This window comes from Trichosurus vulpecula, chromosome 1, assembly GCF_011100635.1.
Source record: "Trichosurus vulpecula isolate mTriVul1 chromosome 1, mTriVul1.pri, whole genome shotgun sequence".
NCBI classification, from domain to species: domain Eukaryota; kingdom Metazoa; phylum Chordata; class Mammalia; order Diprotodontia; family Phalangeridae; genus Trichosurus; species Trichosurus vulpecula.
Genome location: NC_050573.1, coordinates 284410213 through 284428308, shown reverse-complemented (window position 1 = coordinate 284428308; position 18096 = coordinate 284410213). Strand labels below are relative to the sequence as shown.

Genomic DNA, 18096 nt, shown 5'->3' with positions numbered 1-18096 from the left:
TGTAGTTTCATTATCAACTTTAAAAAAATTCTTGAGTTCTAACCAAGTGGATCTCAACAGCTGTCAGGTACAACAATGCCTGGGCTGCATCTGCAAACATTCTTTGTCTTTGGCGACATCTTGGAAGCAATGGTGTCTAATGTGATCCAGGTAAGGTTAAAAGTTTGAGGCAGTTACTGAAGTAGTATTTCTACCTACTATCTTAAGTAATTTAATCACTGTTTTCTTAACTTAATTTCCTAATTATACACCTAATAGGAAGGAAAGATGTGATAATGTAGATAGGAGAAGCACAAGGTTCATGGCAAGAGAAAGCCTTGTTCTTTTCTGAGCATGGGTAAGCATCAAATCAAAATAGTTGGTAACTTTGCCATTGCTTGAAAGAGTCTATCTCCAAATTGCTATTAAAAAGAAAATGCTTTTCTCTCTTCTTTTTAATAGAGGTGAAGTCTTCATTCTCTTAGTCTTTGCTATCTTCTATCTTAACTATTAGCCAAATTAAAAGATCTATTAAAAACTGGTTATCAATCCTTCAGGTGCCATAATTAACACTTGGTGGAATCTATTTAATACCTAATTATGCTTATAACTGACTCTTTTACCTAGAGTAATATGACCTAAGTGGTTATTTAAATAATATCTCCATTTTCTTAAACACAGTACATGCTTAATAAATTATGTTTCTCTTTTAAATAGGAGGTAACCTCTCTGACTATGAAACCTTAAAAGTTCCTATGGGTCCTTGAACATTTAACTGGATGAATTATTACATCATAAATACTGAACTACAGACTACTAATTAAAAGCACTACACATTCAGGAGAAATTTTCTTGCCAACCGCAGACCAGAAATCCTTCCTTGTACAAATGGACACATAACATTACTCCCTTTCAAAGAAATGTAGCAGAAATTGCCATCTCATTTATATACAAAACACAAGTAAGAATTATTGTTCTAATTTCTTTTTGATTAAAAAACAATCATGAAGGGGAGGTTTGCCTAATATCACAGAATGAGCCAGAGGCAGAATGAAGAATAGAAACCAGGTCTTCTATGTTCTATTATAAATTCCAAGGTCTTCCTGGTCAATTACACAGCCATTTGCCATTTACAGTTACCATTTACCAGAGCCATACTTCACAATTAAAAAATACAGCAAGAATTATAGCATCTGTTTTCTGTTTTCAATAAAGTTTTGGAAAAAAACATAATCTTATTTTATGTAACAATTTGTTTATCGTTTCTGAAGATGGAAAATTTTTCATGTACTCTCAAATTAATGGTTTTTGTGCTTACTGAAGATTTCAACTTCACTTCTGCATTTACGTCTTCTCTGAAGCTGCTTATTATGTAGACTTCTAGTCATTTAAAAAAAACCCTGGCATTTTATATACTACTATTGATGTTTTAATAGTTGCGATGATACAGAAAACACTCCTCCCTTTGTAGGTCTTTTCCCACTTCCCTCCTGAAATCCCCGTCACTCCCCATGACACCCCCACATACATTTAGCAAATGGCCCTACCTTATGGAGACTGAAAATTCCCCTTCTGAATTTCAAAACTTTAATTAATCTTAAAGTATCATCTCCTCCACCCTTGCCTCAGAGAAAGAGGTTATCTTGATATATCACCAAGACCATCCCATCTACTTGTGCTCTAAATCCCAACCCCTTTCCCATTCTCCAGGATCAATCTCCCTCTCTGAAGCACTGCTAATTTCTCAATGCCAATGACTTTTCCTTCTATTTATGTGTGCTCATGTATCTATACCTTATAGCAACCTCACTTAATCTTTCTTTTCCTTTTTAAGGTACCTCTCATCTCCTTTCAACTTTTTACTGACCAAATTCTTGAAAGCATAAGACCTGACGTGAATTCTTCCCTACTAACTCCTCAACCACTTTCAATCTACTTTCCATCATTAACCTTCTACGTTGTAAGGGTGACAGAAATGCTTTTCCTTCAAAATCAATGAAAATAGAGAAAGACTGAAACTTTATTGCCTCTACTCAGTACCCAAGCACAGTGACTTTTATGAATGGCAATTATAGAAGGAAAATGTTTCCTTTTAAGATTCCAACTTACAATCACCATTAGGAAGCCCACCTCACTAATATCTTCCTTGTCTCCAGCCCCCCCCCCCACATTATTCCCCTTGACCCAAATGTGATATTTCCATTTTAAGGAAATAGAATAATAATGAAAATAACACAAGATCAAGAGACCTTACCAAATTATGGCAATACTCTCAATCTGAAGCTCCAAAAGTATGTTTGCAAAGATGTTATGGTAACTATGGTGGGACTTTTTTTTTACTGTTTTCTCTTTTGGAATGCTGAGGTAATCAAGCACCTTTGATGAGTTTTGCTTTTCAAATGTAATGGCAAGCAAAGCAGACTTTTTTTTGTCTTTGCTTTGCAGTGCTTTTCAGCACTAAGGAATCTTTGATTGAATCCAGAGTCTTTGATGACCTGTTTATGTCAAGGGAAGGCCTAAGTCATGTGGGTTTGAGTCCCATGGTTATGATGCCCTTTGACCCTGAAGAAGTATATATAAACTCAGAGGTTAGCGTTTTGCCTTGAGGGGCACACTCATTGAAAGAGTGCTGGTGACGAGACTCTGGGTAGCCTTTGAAAGAGCCCTCTTATTCCCAGCTTTGAAAACTCGGATGGTGGTGTTTTTCTCTCTCTGGTAACTATGCATGTATTTCTATGAACAGATAAAAGCCTGTCTGTTGATCTGTTCGTAATTTCTGTTTGTATTTGCTCTGAAGTTCAGGGTGCTGGCTTTTCCCCCTGAACTCAGTGAACGATATGTGTATGTTTGATTAAAGTAAGATGGTTAACCCCTTAAAGTTGCTTTCCTTAGAAAAGCAGATCAAAGAACCTGTGCTAGTGGCCCTCCTGTGTGCTGGTGTTATTGGTCTTACACCCCCACAGCAGCTGCTAGCAATAGTGTTGTTACACCAGAGAAACTCTTCTTTCCCCCAACCCCAAATTTTGATTTGAAGATTTTGATTTACCAAATACAAGCTGCTTGTAGCTTCAACAATGAAGTTAGAGATATCTACCTAGACCCCAAGCATTAAAAACTTCTCACATGATTAGATGAAATCTTATCTTTCCACATAACCCTGTTGTATCCTTGAGTTTAGGGTAGAGAGCCTACTTTCTTAAGGATACCATTGACACATTCTCTCTTGACCAAACATACTGAAACTGCCTTTTCAAGGCAGTCAAGCTCACTGATTTTTTCTGGAGTATTTGACACTTAGGAGCACTCCTTTCTCTCTAGTAACTCACTAATCATTTGACTCTTTTTTTTTAAACATTGGCATCTCCAAGGTCCACTCCTACCATCTTTACTGCCTCCTTCTCTAACTCCTCTTTCTCTTTCTAACTTTTTAATAGAGATAATTATAGAAGGTAATAATGATGATAATAGCTAGCTTTTATGTAGTGCTTTAAGGTTTCCAAAAGGTTGAATATGTGTTATCTTATTTAATCTTCATAACAACCCTGTGATGTAGGTGCTATAATAACCCCATTTAACTAAGACTGACAGAGGTAATGTGACTTGCCCAGTGGTTACACAGTTATTGAGTCTCTAAGGTGGGATTGGAACTCAGGTCTTCCTGACTTCAAGCTCAAAACTCCATCTACAACTCCCCCCAGTGGTTTTTTTCCTAGGCCCGAAGTTGTTCCTTTCCTCTCCTCTCTCCTGTCTTCTCCTCTCTTCTACCCTCCCCCTCTCTGTATCTCTTCTCTCTCCTCTCTTTTCTTCCCCTCTCTCTCTCTCATCTGTCTGTCTCTTTGGCTGTCTATCTCTCTCTTTCTCTCCCTCAAGTGTACCCTAACAAGATCATTGCTTTCCAAAGCTCTAATTAACCACTACCATTCCAATGATTCCCAAATCAATTCTTAGAACTTTGACCAACAGACCAAGTTTCAAATTGGTTGCTGCATATCACCAGGCATTATGCTTCTGTGTAAACTCTACAAAAATTAACAAGTTTTTCCCCCAAAATCCTTATTTTCCCTCTATTTTCTTTATATCTATGAATGAGACAATTATTCTTGAAGTAATCCATCCTTGAAACCTCAGTGTCATCTTTGATTCTTTTTTACCTTCACCTCCCACTAATCCAATGACTTTCCAATTCCTATCCCTTCTATTTCTGTGATTTTTCTCCTGTCACACTCTTCCTTTCCTTCTCCTTACAACCAAAGTCCATGTCCTTAACTCAATACCTTGCACTTGTCCTAGTAGATTTCTAAGCAGATTTCCTCTCTTCTCTCCAATTCATAATACTACCAACATATTAGCATTCCTCATGGTTGGGCTGGATCATGTAATACATCCATTCTAAATACTCAGTGGCCTGAATACCTCAGCCTGGCCCTCCATAACCTGCTACTAACCTACTTCTTGGGGCAGCTAAGTGGTGAACAGAACACCAGACCTGAAATCAGGATAATTCATCTGCCTGAATTCAAATCTAGCTTCAGAAAATTACAAGCCATATGGCCCTGGGAAAATTACTTAACCCCATTTACCTGAGCTTCCTCATTTGTCAAATGAACTGGAGAAGGAAATGGCAAACCACTCAGTATCTCTGCCAAGAAAACCCCAATTGGGGTGACAAAGAGTCAGAAAAGACTGATTTTTGACTATTCTCTTTCATGCACTGAGCACTCTACCAAAACTGAATTACTCTCTTTCCAGAACAATTTTTTCCGCCCTAGGCATTATCATGGTATTTTATACTTTTCTCAAGATAGTCTCTTTGAAGTGTAGGTATTTCTGTACATACATAATTTTGCTTACTCGATGATAAGCTCTTTGGTGGTAGTGGACATTTCTTTATCTTTGTATCTTCCTAGAGCCTTGCACAATGTTTTGTACATAGTAGTATCACAGAATGACAGTAATAGAATGACATCAGAGATTCTTTAGGTCAATCTCCTCATTCTACAGATGGGGAAACTCAAGCCCAGGAAGAAGTCAAGTCAATAAGTTGATAAGCATTTACTAAGGGTTACTATGTTATAGTCATCATGCTAAGGGATACAAAAAAGGGCAAAAATAATCCTTGCCCCCAAGGAGCTTGTCCAAGGGTCACATGGCTACCACATGGGTGGGACAGCTTAGACTAAAATTCAGACCTTTTAAATCCCAGTATGTTGGTTTTTCCATTATGATCTGCCCATAGAAACTGTGTTTACCAAGTTAAATTAAACTGAATCATTAGTGAGATGTCAAACAGAGTTCTCCCAGAAATATAGGTAATGCCATTTGTCTAAGATAGAAATGGGAGTGTGGCTGGATAGAGATGGGAGAAGAACACGTCAGAGAAAAAATGCAGACTGCACCCCAAATCTGAATATTATTCACAAGATTCAAGCCATGTCAACTGAACAAGGTCTTATAAAGAGCAAGCTATGGATATGGTGATTTCTGTACATGAATCCACTGAACTAAATCATACTTACATTGTTTTATGTATGACATAACAGAAAATGTAGATGTGAGATCAATGGCTGACAGAAACAACACAATAAAAAACAGCAAGTGTGAGCAAGTCAAATCAGAAATTAGTGGACAAGAGATTATATGTACTAGACTAACATATTTTATTTTTAATTCTATTTTAGTAGTATTCATTTGACTTGTCATACTCTTGAGGCCAGAGTATTATTTATATCCAGAAAAAAAGGTGGTTGATAATTCCATAGCTTCTTACTGTCGACATCATTTCTTATTTATAGTGTGACCAAATACTTAATCTTCTCTTAGTGACATTATCCTCAAATAATAATTGTTCACCTCTCATTATTTGCTGAGCTTCTGGAAAATGTTTTTATTATGAGAAAAAAGGAAGTTGGACCACTCAACCTTATATGAACATAAACTAGTCATTTTATGTTATCTTTTTATGTTGTGTTAAAGTATAAATTTAGGATCATATATATCAGGTGGGAAGCACCATGGTGTAACAGATTGATTTAGGCGTAAACACATGGGTTCTAATCCTGCCATTTATACTTAGTAGCTAATTGAGTGTGGTTTAACCTCTCAGAACCTCAAGCAGCTCTCCAAACCTGTAAATTATGGATGGATTGTTTTATCTGTACATAGATGTGTGTCCTCACAATGATAACATCACAGATCTTTGACAAACTTATGTATAACTATAGGCATATGTATTGGTCTGTGGACTTTTTATTTAACAGATGGAAAAAATAGTATTTAATTTCTGTTTTAGTTTCTACTCTAAGGGCCAGTATAGGGAATATATTGTCAACCAGATCTTTCAACCTCACACAATAATGGGACATATTATATCTACTCAAAACAATGAACATAGCATAAATTAAAATTACCTGTATATTCAAGAAGAGCCAGAAGTATTCTACTCTTCACCTCTATTTGGGAGAAAACACAATTCATTGAAGTTATATTAGAATCATATATTTATAGAAGTTTAGAGCTTGAAGGAATAATAACAATTCATTTACATAGCATCTTCTATATCAACTGGTCTAATTGCTTCCAACCTTTTTGAGTAAAAAAAACCTTTTTAATGTGAAAAAATTTATTAGATTCCTGTACTAGTACTTGAGAAAATACATGACCAAAAGTTACTATGAGTTTAATAACAATTTTAACTGAATTAGTATTTTATTAATTATAATATCATATATGTATAGTTAAAAATAATAATATGTATTTGTAAAACTATTCATTCTAAATATGTTTGCTTATTTATTATACCAAGCTGAGCTATGTATTGTTTTGGAATGGAATCAAGATCAAAATTAAGATCCTTGGTATACATATGGATTCATGGACCCCGAGAAATTACACCAAGACATCAAAGGGTCCATGGCTCACATATTGAAAACTACTTGTCTAATCCAATTCCTTTACATTACGCATGAAAAAACTGAGGTCTGAAGTCATGCAGCTATTTAAAAAATAACTCAGTATTAGAACTTGGGTTGATTAACTCCCAGTGCAGTGTTGCCATGCCACAGAAGGCTGCATGTCATATTGGATTGAAAACTAGCCTTAAGAATCGCAAAGACCTGGGTCCAAATCCTATTTTTAACAAATATTGGATGCTACCCTAGGCAAATCCCATGACCTCTCTAGTGCTCTAGGAGAGAGGGGTCAAACATATAGCCTAAAAGCCACATGTGGCCCACAACACTTGTAAGTACAGTCTGAGTCAGATTAAAATGTAACTGGGAAGTATTGAACAAAGTAAATTAGAAAATACAAGAAACATAGGTAATATTAATATGTGATTTTCTAAGTTAAGATGTGGCCCACAGGGATCTTTATGTATGGCTTAGCAGACACTGTTTGTATTTGATTTTAACAGTACTGCGCTAGGGCATCTCTTTTAAGTTACAGAGGAGGTTCATTGACAGAATGAATTTTCTATGCTAGCAAATTCACAGATCAAGTTCTGATCCCTAATATTAATAACGGATTAAAATCATTCTCTCATAAGGATGATCTAAGAACTCAGAATCAGGCAATCTTTAGCAGAATATAGTAAAATTTATATCTTGTTGACAGAATTCAATTGAGACTAGGACCACAAACAAGTAACAAATTCTAATGGAGTTAAGCTAGAATGTTCCTTTCCTACTCTATGGAAAAACATGTCAATTCACAGGGCATTATAGAAACTTTAATTTGTCAACTATTAAAGTAAGTAAAAGTAGGATTTTTTTAAATGACCTCATTACTTGGATGATGTTCCCCATACTTGTATGTATTTATATGGGTTAAGGCATCAACTTGATCCTCACAATAAATTATTATTGTTCATCCTTCATTCTCAAAGAGGACCAAATGCCATCAGGAGGGTGATGTCTTGACTTGCAAGTGAATTGGATTTAAGTGAAGCAGAGTTGTGCAAAGTCAACAGCCTCACTTTCTCCTCCAGGGTCCAGTGGCAATACATAGGCCAAGACAACTGGTGAGGGCCCCAGATGTAGTGGGAGACCCTGGCCTTTTTAAGCTATAGTCTTTTCCAGGTCTCAGTTTGTCTGAGGCAATACTCATTGAGTGGTTAAGAGCTTGGTAAGAATTGAGTCAAAAAACGTCCTATTTTGCCTTCACAAAACGATCAGTCTGGGAGGGGAAGCCTCTGAGTGTCTGGCCAGAACAGAGTCACACATCTGGTAAGTGTCTGAAGCTGGATTTCCCTCACAATAAGGGATACAAGTTTAAAGTTTAGTGTCCCAAGCAAAACTTTCCAAAAGGCGCCCAATCCATTACAATTGTCTCAGCAGCACTCTCAATGCATACCCTGAATTTCCTCACTTCCCACCCCATTTCTTTATGAGTCTCCAGACACATAAAGGACCAATTGTTATGTATGCCTATACTCATATAACAATAGTGTATAAATGAAGAAAAAGCAACAAAAGACAGAAAAGTAAAATTCCTAAAACTTTAGAGTATGTTTTTGAACTTATATTATAAAAGTTTACCTCAGTAAAAATTACTAGGTTCTCCAAAAATAAAAAAGGTGAGGAAAATTTCTTTGTTTCTACTCTAATTTTCCAGAGACTTGAAGATATGATGGTTTAAAAATTGAAAACTCAAAGAATATGAGTACAAATACATTGCAGCTTTCAAAGGCATAAATTATAATTTCATGCTACAAAGTAATATTGATAACCGTTGCCTAGAAAGCACTTAGTGAAGAAACGTCTCAGTGGCCTAAACTAAATTGCTTTCTAAAACATGTTTACCTATTTTTTTGCTATTATTTTTCCCTTCTGAACTCAGGTTTTCTTGTTATTGAATCTATCAATCCAGTGAACCAAGGATGCCTTTCCAAATGTGTGAAAAAAGCCTTTGTCCTTTCATCTTCAAAATAAAAATAGATTAGAGCAATGCAGGTGGATAGGAACAAAAGGATACTATGATGTACCAGGAGTAGAATTCATGTCCACCTAACACAGTCCTCAATGGCTATGCTGCTATATTTGTGACATATATGTGTGTATGTATGTATATGTGTAAGTATATGTATGTGTATATGCATATGTGTATGTATATGCATATGTATATGTACATGCATAGGTGTATATATATATATATAAATGTAGAAAGCAAAGATCTACATCTCCAGCCTGGCCTCTCATGTAAGTTCTACTTTTTATGGAGAAATCTTAGATTTTCCTTGATTTACAAATGGGTGACATGTTAAGATCCCGTCACAGAGTGTTTTAATTTGACAAGGAGAATAGGGAGTTGCTGAAAAATTCAATTAATTTAATTCTATCAGCATTTTATCGCACACCTAAATATGTGTCAGGTACTAGGAATACAGAGACAAAAATGTTAATAGCTGCCAACCTCAAGAAGTTTACTGTAAATTCTAACTAAACCACTGAAGATGTGAACTCCTATAAGATGCTCAGGTTATAAACAAATGGCCAGCCAAAGGAATAGGATGTTCTTCAAAGTTTGGTATGACAAAAAATTTCCAGTAGAATTCTACTTCATGAATTCATATTAAGTGCCTGTTAAATTCTAATTATTGAGGCTATGTGAGTTAAACATGAATGGCTGAAGATCCCAGATCACAAAAAAGACTAAATGACAGACATAAAATTTAGTGGGCATTTTCCCCTTAATTAGGCTCTATAAATGTACTTATTGGATGATAAGTATGTTAAATAAGTAGTTGACTAAAAGTAGATAACATTTTAAAATTTTAATTAATTTTATTAGCTATAGCCTGTGATTCTTAAAACTGGTGACATCTTATTGACTCTGACTTTCAATTATGTGTGATGACAGTTAACTGAGGTTGTCTAAAACTGTTACATACCAAGTCATAGGGCAATCCCAAATGAAACTGTCTTTTTTAAGTTTATTTTTAAAGCAAGATCGCAATTTCTTTTGTAGTGTTAAATTAAATAGTTTGATGATAGAAGTGCTATAGAAATTAGCCATAACAACCACCTTGGACAAATAATAAAGTGCAAGTAGTAGTAAGTTAAAGCAAACTATCCTGTTTTGGGTTTCCATATAAATGCATATGCAATAACTGTCTCTTAAGATATCCCATAAAATGGAACCTATTCAATAAGCATGAGCCTTATTTTTTAAAGGCCTCATTTTCTTTCCTCCAGATTGCCTCATACTACTTAATGTCATTTTCTCTCCCTATCATTTTCTCACAAGTCCCTTAAGTTACTCATTGAGTAACTTCATAAACATCTATTGGCTAGATGCTGAAATTACAAGTTTCTGGGATTTCTATTTTCTCTTTTCTTCCTCTCCAGAGTGATATTTATCCCCCCTATTCCTACTCCATTAGTATATATTACTCTGTAAAAAGTTAACCTGTAAGAAATATAAAGGTTTTGGATTTGACAGAGGTACTGAAAGTATCTTCACTAAAATTACACTTTTTTTTCCTTTGCTTTTCATCCTGACCTTCAACAAATCTTCTAATGTTCTGTGCAAGATTCCGGACACTGCTGGGAAGATTCCAAGGGTCTTGCTTGATGTGAAGCCGAAGCCTTTTTGGACAGCTTAGCTTAGGTTCCATTTCCTGTTGAAACTCTAAACAAAGACAGAAAATATTTCTTGAGTTTTAACCTTCTCAAAGACAGACAATAATCCTATAGACTTCTGAGTTATTCCTTTAATCTCTACAACTGCCTTCAATATATTTTTTATCACAGTTGTTTCTAATGCCATTTTATAGACGATATCAACTATAAAAAGTCATATTGTAACAATAGAATCTAGTCTTATAAAAGTACTGAAAGCTAGATAGAAAAGTTCTTTTTAATTACATATACTTTTAATTCTATTCTATATTGTCAAGTTTTGTAATAGGTTAAGAAAACATGCATTTTTTCAAAGAATCAACAGTGAATAAATCATGAAACTGGAGTAACAAGAATTTTAAAAAAACCCAGAAAAACAGAACAAGATTGTTCTAGAACTGGAAATCAATTAGTCCTTATTTTCACATAAGTGTCTTCTATCTGTCCCCAACTGTTAGCAGTTATTTTAAAACGTTACCTTGTAATCCTCGACCTGGTGTGAAGTATTTGGTCTGTTCAAAAACTCTCACTACAGCAGGCCCTTTAAGAAGATTGGTAATTGAGTCCACCTGTCAATATTAGAGGTTTCTGAGTACTATGAAATCCCAAAAGCAATTCTGTGTTTGCATTTCATTAAATTTCATTTCCTAAAGCAAAAATTACTAGGGGAAAAAACATAACTGTTCACTATTCTGGAGAATTTATATGAATTCCAGAGCAGTATCTGAGAACAAAGGAATACAAAACAAACTTTGAAGTTGAGAGTATTTTTTATTAATCTTTCTTCCTATATTTAAACATATACCTAATAAGAAGGCAATGTAGCCCAGAGAGATGACTCAGGAATGAGGAAGACCTGGGATCATATCTTGCTTTTGACACTGACTGTGTTCTCTGAGAACATCAGCTGTAGAGTAATTGTGCCCTTCATTGTTACTTTCCTCAATGGAGAGCTCCTTATAATGATAAAATCAAAGATGTGTGTACATATGTGTGTTTGCACACACGCATGCTCACGCTCTATATACATAAAGGACCCAACCACTCCCACCCCCACCTCCAACTTATAGTTACACAGAGTTGCCTAGAGTAGGAGGAAGGAAGGAAGGAAGGAAGGAAAGAAGGAAGGAAGGAAGGGGATCATTGAACAGGAACCAGTAGTTGTTTTTTGTCATAAAATCAGAGGAAAGGATGCAGCAAGTTAGAAGACAGAGATAGATACGCAGCTGTAATCATTTTACCAGCCAGGCATCTTCCATTTACTGCAGCAATGGCTGTAGCAAGTGAGGGGCACATCACACACATATTGCCTGGAGTTTAATTTTTATCAGCATAAATATGGATGACTCCTCCCATGTTTTCTGCATGTTTTAGTTTTAGTATCTTTTTTTTTGGCAGGGCAATTGGGGTTAAGTGACTTGCCCAAGGTCACACAGCTAGTATATATGTCAAGTGTCTGAGGCCACATTTGAACTCAGGTCCTCCTGACTCCAGGGCCGGTGCTCTACTCACTGCACCACCTAGATGCCCCTTAGTATCTTAACCTCAAGAAGCAGCTAGGTGTCACAGTAGATAGAGTGTTGGGCCTGGAATCAGGAAGACCTGAATTCAGATTCAGCCTCAAGCACTAGCTGTATGAGCCTACACAAGTCATTTGAGGGCTATTTGCCTCAATTTCCTCAACTGTAAAATGGTAATACGAGTACCTACTTCCCACGGTTGTTGTGAGGATCAAATGAAATAATGTTTATAAAGTGTTTAGCATAGCGTCTGGCCTCTCCCTCACTCCCTCTTTTCCTTCCTCCCTTCCTTCTTTCCTTGCTTCCTTGCTTCCTTCCTTCCTTCCTTCCTTCCTTCCTTCCTTCCTTCCCTCCCTCCCTCCTTCCTTCCTTCCTTCTTTCCTTCCTCCTACTCTAGGCAACTATAAGTGTAGCTATAAGTTGGAGGTAGGAGTTGGAGTGGTTGGGTAGTTGGAAGAGAGGGATGGATTGATAGAGACAGTTTCCTCACTGGAGGGAGTTCCCTAAAAGAAAACCCATCCAGTCCCTATCATTGTCTCAAGTTCTAAGATATACTGGATTGTTGAATACTGAGTGGGATTGTAAATGAATGCATAGTAACAATTTTAAAACAATAACAACATAAGTTGAGCCATCTTTGGTAGCTGTCACCATCGAAGTGACACAGTTGTAAGAACACAAGGCTAGTCTTGCATTTTATGAAGTTAGGAGAGTCAAAAAAATTCAAAACCAAAGCATTTTCCTAAGGATGTGAACAACCGACTAGGAAACAGATAACATTTCAATAAAGAAAGATTCCCTCTTTCAAAGTAGTATTTGAACTATGCTCATTGGAAAGCTAATGAAAAGCCTCAGCCAGTCCTACCTGACTAAAAAGATGTTCTAAACAGCCATGTAACTTGTCCTGTTTATCATGAGAAATCCGAATGCTCAAGGGAAGTTCATCACCTGCAGGTTAACAAATAGTAGCACAATGATAAAAACATCTGATTTATGAATATTTAAAACTAGTCATTTCAATAGGAAAATATCAGCTATTGTTATGTATCTTAAAAATTATTGATTCATCTTTTCTCAAAAAATCTGGAATCATAATAATTACTAGAACATTAAAGTTTGGTTCAGTCAAGAAACATTATGAGAGTCCAAAGAAGTGGTCTGGTGTATTATATAGAAGTGTCAAACACAATGGGCCAGAGTGCAGAGTGCTGCCTGAACCACAATAGAACATAGATAATGTTAATATGTGGTTTTCCAAGTCAATATGAAGCCCACAGGGATCCCAAAGTAGAGTTTAGTGGTCTTGTTTTCTATTTGAGCTTGATACAACTGTTGCAGTAGATAAAGGGCTGGACTTAGTGTCAGAAAGATGTGAGTTCAAATCTCATCTACTTCCTAGTTATATGACCCAAAAGAAGTTAGTTAGCATCTCTGAGCCTCAGTTTCCTCATCTGTAAAATCAAAATGATAATAACAGCACCTACCTCACAGGTCTGCTGAGGACCAAATGAGATAATGTATGTAAGAAACTTGGAAAACCTTAGCACTCTCTATATGTGTGAACTATTATTACACTGCAGCACCATATTGTAACACTTCCTTCAAACAGAATTTGTCTGACGATGTTTTAGTATTGCAATTTAAAAAAAAAATCTGTTCTGAGTTTAGCAGAATCTCTTTATCCCTGACATATAAAAGATAAAAGATTTGCATGAATGATTGTTCCCTTTTCATTTTCACTCATATTTCTGGACTTTTTCTATGTCCTCAGGATGTATTCTCCAGTTATTTACAATTCATGAGAGCCTGAGTTCCCTTTTTGCCTACAACTCCTCATAGTTACATCAGGAAGGCCATAATGGGGATATGGTTAAAATTAATCAGTCTATGTCAGATCTTATTAATCCATTCCCTCCATCATGGGTCAGAAAAATTGGCTTTGTTGTATTGAAGGACTCCCAAAACACAGAGCATATTAAACTGGAGTGAAATAACACACTCTTGTGGCCTACTATGACAGATAAGAGGATGAAATGAATAAAAAACCAAACAATCTCTTAATAATATCTCTAGCAAGACAAAATAAACTGTAGATGGTTTCCCTGAACTCACCTGAGTCCATTTCATCACTGTGAAAGTAGGAACTGCACTGGCTACTGCATATGCTAGTGAAAGAGGCAATCGAATTTCTATTGCTGTTACAATCGCTGAAAAGAAGAAACGGCAAAGATCATTTGCAAGGTGAATTTCAACAAGGTCTCCTCCTCTGGGTTCTTCCTACATTGTTCCTGCCGTAGCTAAATGTAAGCCATTTTCTAATAGACAGCTTATCATAGGCTATAATGACATATGGAATCTTGTTCTCTGAGCCGGCTCTATAATTCAAGTCCCCTTATACCACGTAGGCCCATGTGGAGATGGTGAAAACAACAAAGCAACTATAAAACATAAAGACAATCTCTTATTAAAATAGAGCAATCAAGCCAAACTTGAAGTTTCTCATTAACCAACTTTAGAGTTCATGTCTATAGCATTTTGCTCTGAAATGGTAAATGCCAGGACTGAGAATATGGTGATTTGCCATTGACTTAAAAAAAAAACCTGTCCCTCAACTCTTTTAATAGCTTGTAGATAAATGCATCTGTTCCAAATCTTGCTTTGCAATGAGGGCATAGTAGGGATTTTTAAAGTTTCCCTTTAATGCAGGCAAGTAAATGTTAAGATTGTATTGATCTGAATCATTCATAGATATACAGATATAGATATATCTATAGATAAACATATATAGATATATACATACACACATATTAGGGCACTTATAATTTCTATTCTTGCTGTGCCCAGAGCTTATACGAAAATAACTGCATATATGACATATCCAGGAGAAACAGTCAATTTAATCTAAGAATTAAAGAATAAAGAATTACTGATGACGTTTGCCTTTATTAGAGGATGTGAGAACATTACCTCAATCATTGCCCCCAAGAGTGACACATTTGTATGATAAACTTTTTATCTTCTGCATTATTTTGGGGGGGATTCTTTAACACTGGTTTTTGGGGTCAGTTAAATAAGCGAATCACTTAAGTATGAACGACAGGCAGGAAGATTCTAGGTTTGAATCTTGGCCCTCAAATTTGCTACATATCCATGGGCAAGTCACTTAATCTCCCCAAACATCAGGCAACTTGTTAAGATTTTTCTACTAAGCTAAAGACAGGGTGTGAAATGTAATGAATCTTGATCTTTACCTGAAATATTAACACTGTATATGTAAATCATCCTACTTATGTATAAACCAACCCCTCCCACCAAATTGATGAGCTAGAAAAGAAAAACAAAATTGCTTTTGCAAGAGTAAATAAGATAACTATAGAAAAGGAATGATTTTGCAATGTGAATTTTGTTGACTTCTTCCTTTTCTAAATGCCCAAATTCCTCAGAGCTTTATTTTCCTTTGCACTGTAAGGACTTGTCAACTTCAAATTATTATTTGGAAAAATTGTTGAAAACAGTATTGCATCTGGTTGCTTTTGGTTGGTTCACACAAAGCAAAAGAATTAATGAATTACCTGTAGGAATCCCTATTGCTGATAGTGTCATGCCCTGAATCTTCTTGTTCATCTCCTGCTACATTAAAACAGACTTTTTTTCCATTCCTTTCTCCCTTCTCATTGTCACTGTCAGTTGGTATTAAAGACTCAGATGTTTTATGTTCCAATTTGGGAGAATATGTTATTGAAGACAGAAGGCTGCAATATGATAAAAAGCCAAACAGAATAAATGTAATTTTTCAACACTGTCTGCTAAAGATGATAACTCTGTTATTTATTAAACATGACAAATACACACATATTTCTGTGGCTCTATCCTCTTGTTTTCATCAACTGAATAAATCAGAAAATAAAAATATGCTGCCTGCAATTCATAGTCTTGAAAAACAGCAACAGTTATGATGTGAGGTACAATTCCCTGATATGGAAAAGAATGAGTGCAAACATTAAGGTTAAAGAACGTATGATAATAGATATAGATATAGAAGGTAATTCTTTCTTTTAGAATGCTCTAGCATTCTACATACTACAATTACAGGGATGAACACAAAAAGATGAACTAGAACTAAAAAATAATTAGCTCTGGCCTTAAACATATGAAGATGATGTACAGGTAAAATATACTTAGAGGTGGAATAGAGATCACAAAGGTCCATTCTCAATAGTTTCAACTTTCTAATATCTTGGTCTAAAAATCCTGCAAGGTTTTCAACTGCAGGGATTTCCATCTCTACTCCAGCCATTCAGAAACATGACCACACCATATATCTTGCCATTTGCTCAATCTTTCCACCTAGTTTTTAGGTCTTTTCCCTTTCCTAATATAATCACCTGCCCTTCACCTCTTCCATTTACTCCTCTGGCTTTTCATCCCCATCGTGAGTTCTAAGCCCTCAGATCCTCCATATTCTCCCACTTAATCACTTATGCTCTTATTTCTTTTCTCTTCCTATAAAGATTGGGCCCAATGGTCAGCCCCTCCATTAATAGATTCATTCCTCTAGAATTTTTTGCCCTCTCGACCTTCAAGCCAATGACCAACTACTGTAGAGCAACAGAACCAAAACGTTAGTTCCATTCTCTTGGATGGCTTATGAGTCTCTTGATTCAACAAGAATGTATTAAGTATCTACTATGTATTTGACAGTAGTCATATACAGAAAACAGTAAAATTGTCTCTACTGTAAAGAAGGCTACATTCCATGTATGTATAAATAAGCTCATGCAAAATATTAATGAACTAAATGCAAGCTAAATATTCCTGAAAGAGAAGCACCGGCAGATAAGATCAAAAAGGGCTTCACAGAGAAGGTGTCATCTGTGCAAAATTTTGAAAGAAAGACAGGATTCTAAGAAGCAAATGTTATGTGGGAGTACTTTCAAGGCACTAGGGGTGAAAAGGCATGGAGATAGGAGATGGAGGGTTGTGTACAAGGCATGGCAAGCAGACCAATTTAGCTAGATTGAAGAGTGCACAAAGGGGAAAAATGTATACAAATTTTGGAAAAGTAGGCTGGGGCCAGATTGTGAAGGGCTTTAAAAACTAAACATGATGGACAACACATGTATAACCTATATGGAATTGTTTGCCTTTTCAATGAGGGTAGGTGGGGAGGAAAGAAGGGAAAAATGTGGAACTCAAAATTTTAAAAATGAATGTTAAAAATTGTTTTTAAATGCAACTGGAAAACAAGATATATAGGCAATGGCGTATAAAATCTATCTTGCCCTACATGAAAACAGAAGGGAAGGTGATAAGAGAAGGGTGGGGGCAGGATGATAGAAGGGAAGGCAGAGTCAGGGAAGGGGTAGTTAGAATGCAAGTTATCTTAGGGTCGGGGGAGGGGACAGATAGGGAGAAAATTTGGAATTCAAAATCTTGTGGAAATGAATGCTGAAAACTAAAAATAACTAAAATAATAATAAAAAACTAAACATGATGGCTACAGGATGATAAATTTATAAGTAGGACATTAGAAGCCATTAAGACCAACATCTCATTTTATAGATGAAGAAACTGGGGCTCAGGAAATTAAGTCACTTGCCTGGGGTCACACAGGAAGTAAATGTCTGAGGAAAGATTTAACCTCAGGTTTTCTTAACTCCAAGTCCAGAAGTCTATCCACTACACTACCTAGATGCCTTATCAAAACAGTATTGACTACCTTAAGATGATCGAGTGTCCCAAGAAGTGATTTTTTTTGCTTTGTCTACATGATAATATCCATTCCACCAAATCATTGTGTTGTTTTTCTATCCCTTTCTCTGCTCCCACAAAAGAACTTTCCTAAATTGACACAGCAAAAATATGAGAAGAAAGTACATGCAATTATACCAGCTCCAAATTGACTTTTCAAAGAAATTGTTGAGTGCTGAGAAATGGAAAATGTATAATGGTAAACCCAATGACTCTGATTATCATTGTTT

General features: G+C 35.9%; 1 protein-coding gene across 1 annotated transcript in view; it reads right to left on the bottom strand.

Moving 5' to 3' along the window:
• Positions 1–18096, bottom strand: part of PREX2 (phosphatidylinositol-3,4,5-trisphosphate dependent Rac exchange factor 2) — a 422543-nt gene that overhangs the window by 141141 nt on the left and 263306 nt on the right. The window contains exons 26-31 of the mRNA XM_036740899.1: positions 15688–15867; positions 14228–14322; positions 12981–13063; positions 11074–11164; positions 10477–10605; positions 6387–6428 (exon numbers count right to left, since the gene is read on the bottom strand). Of these exons, the coding sequence (XP_036596794.1) occupies positions 6387–6428; positions 10477–10605; positions 11074–11164; positions 12981–13063; positions 14228–14322; positions 15688–15867 (620 nt within the window). The remainder of the gene's footprint in view (positions 1–6386; positions 6429–10476; positions 10606–11073; positions 11165–12980; positions 13064–14227; positions 14323–15687; positions 15868–18096) is intronic.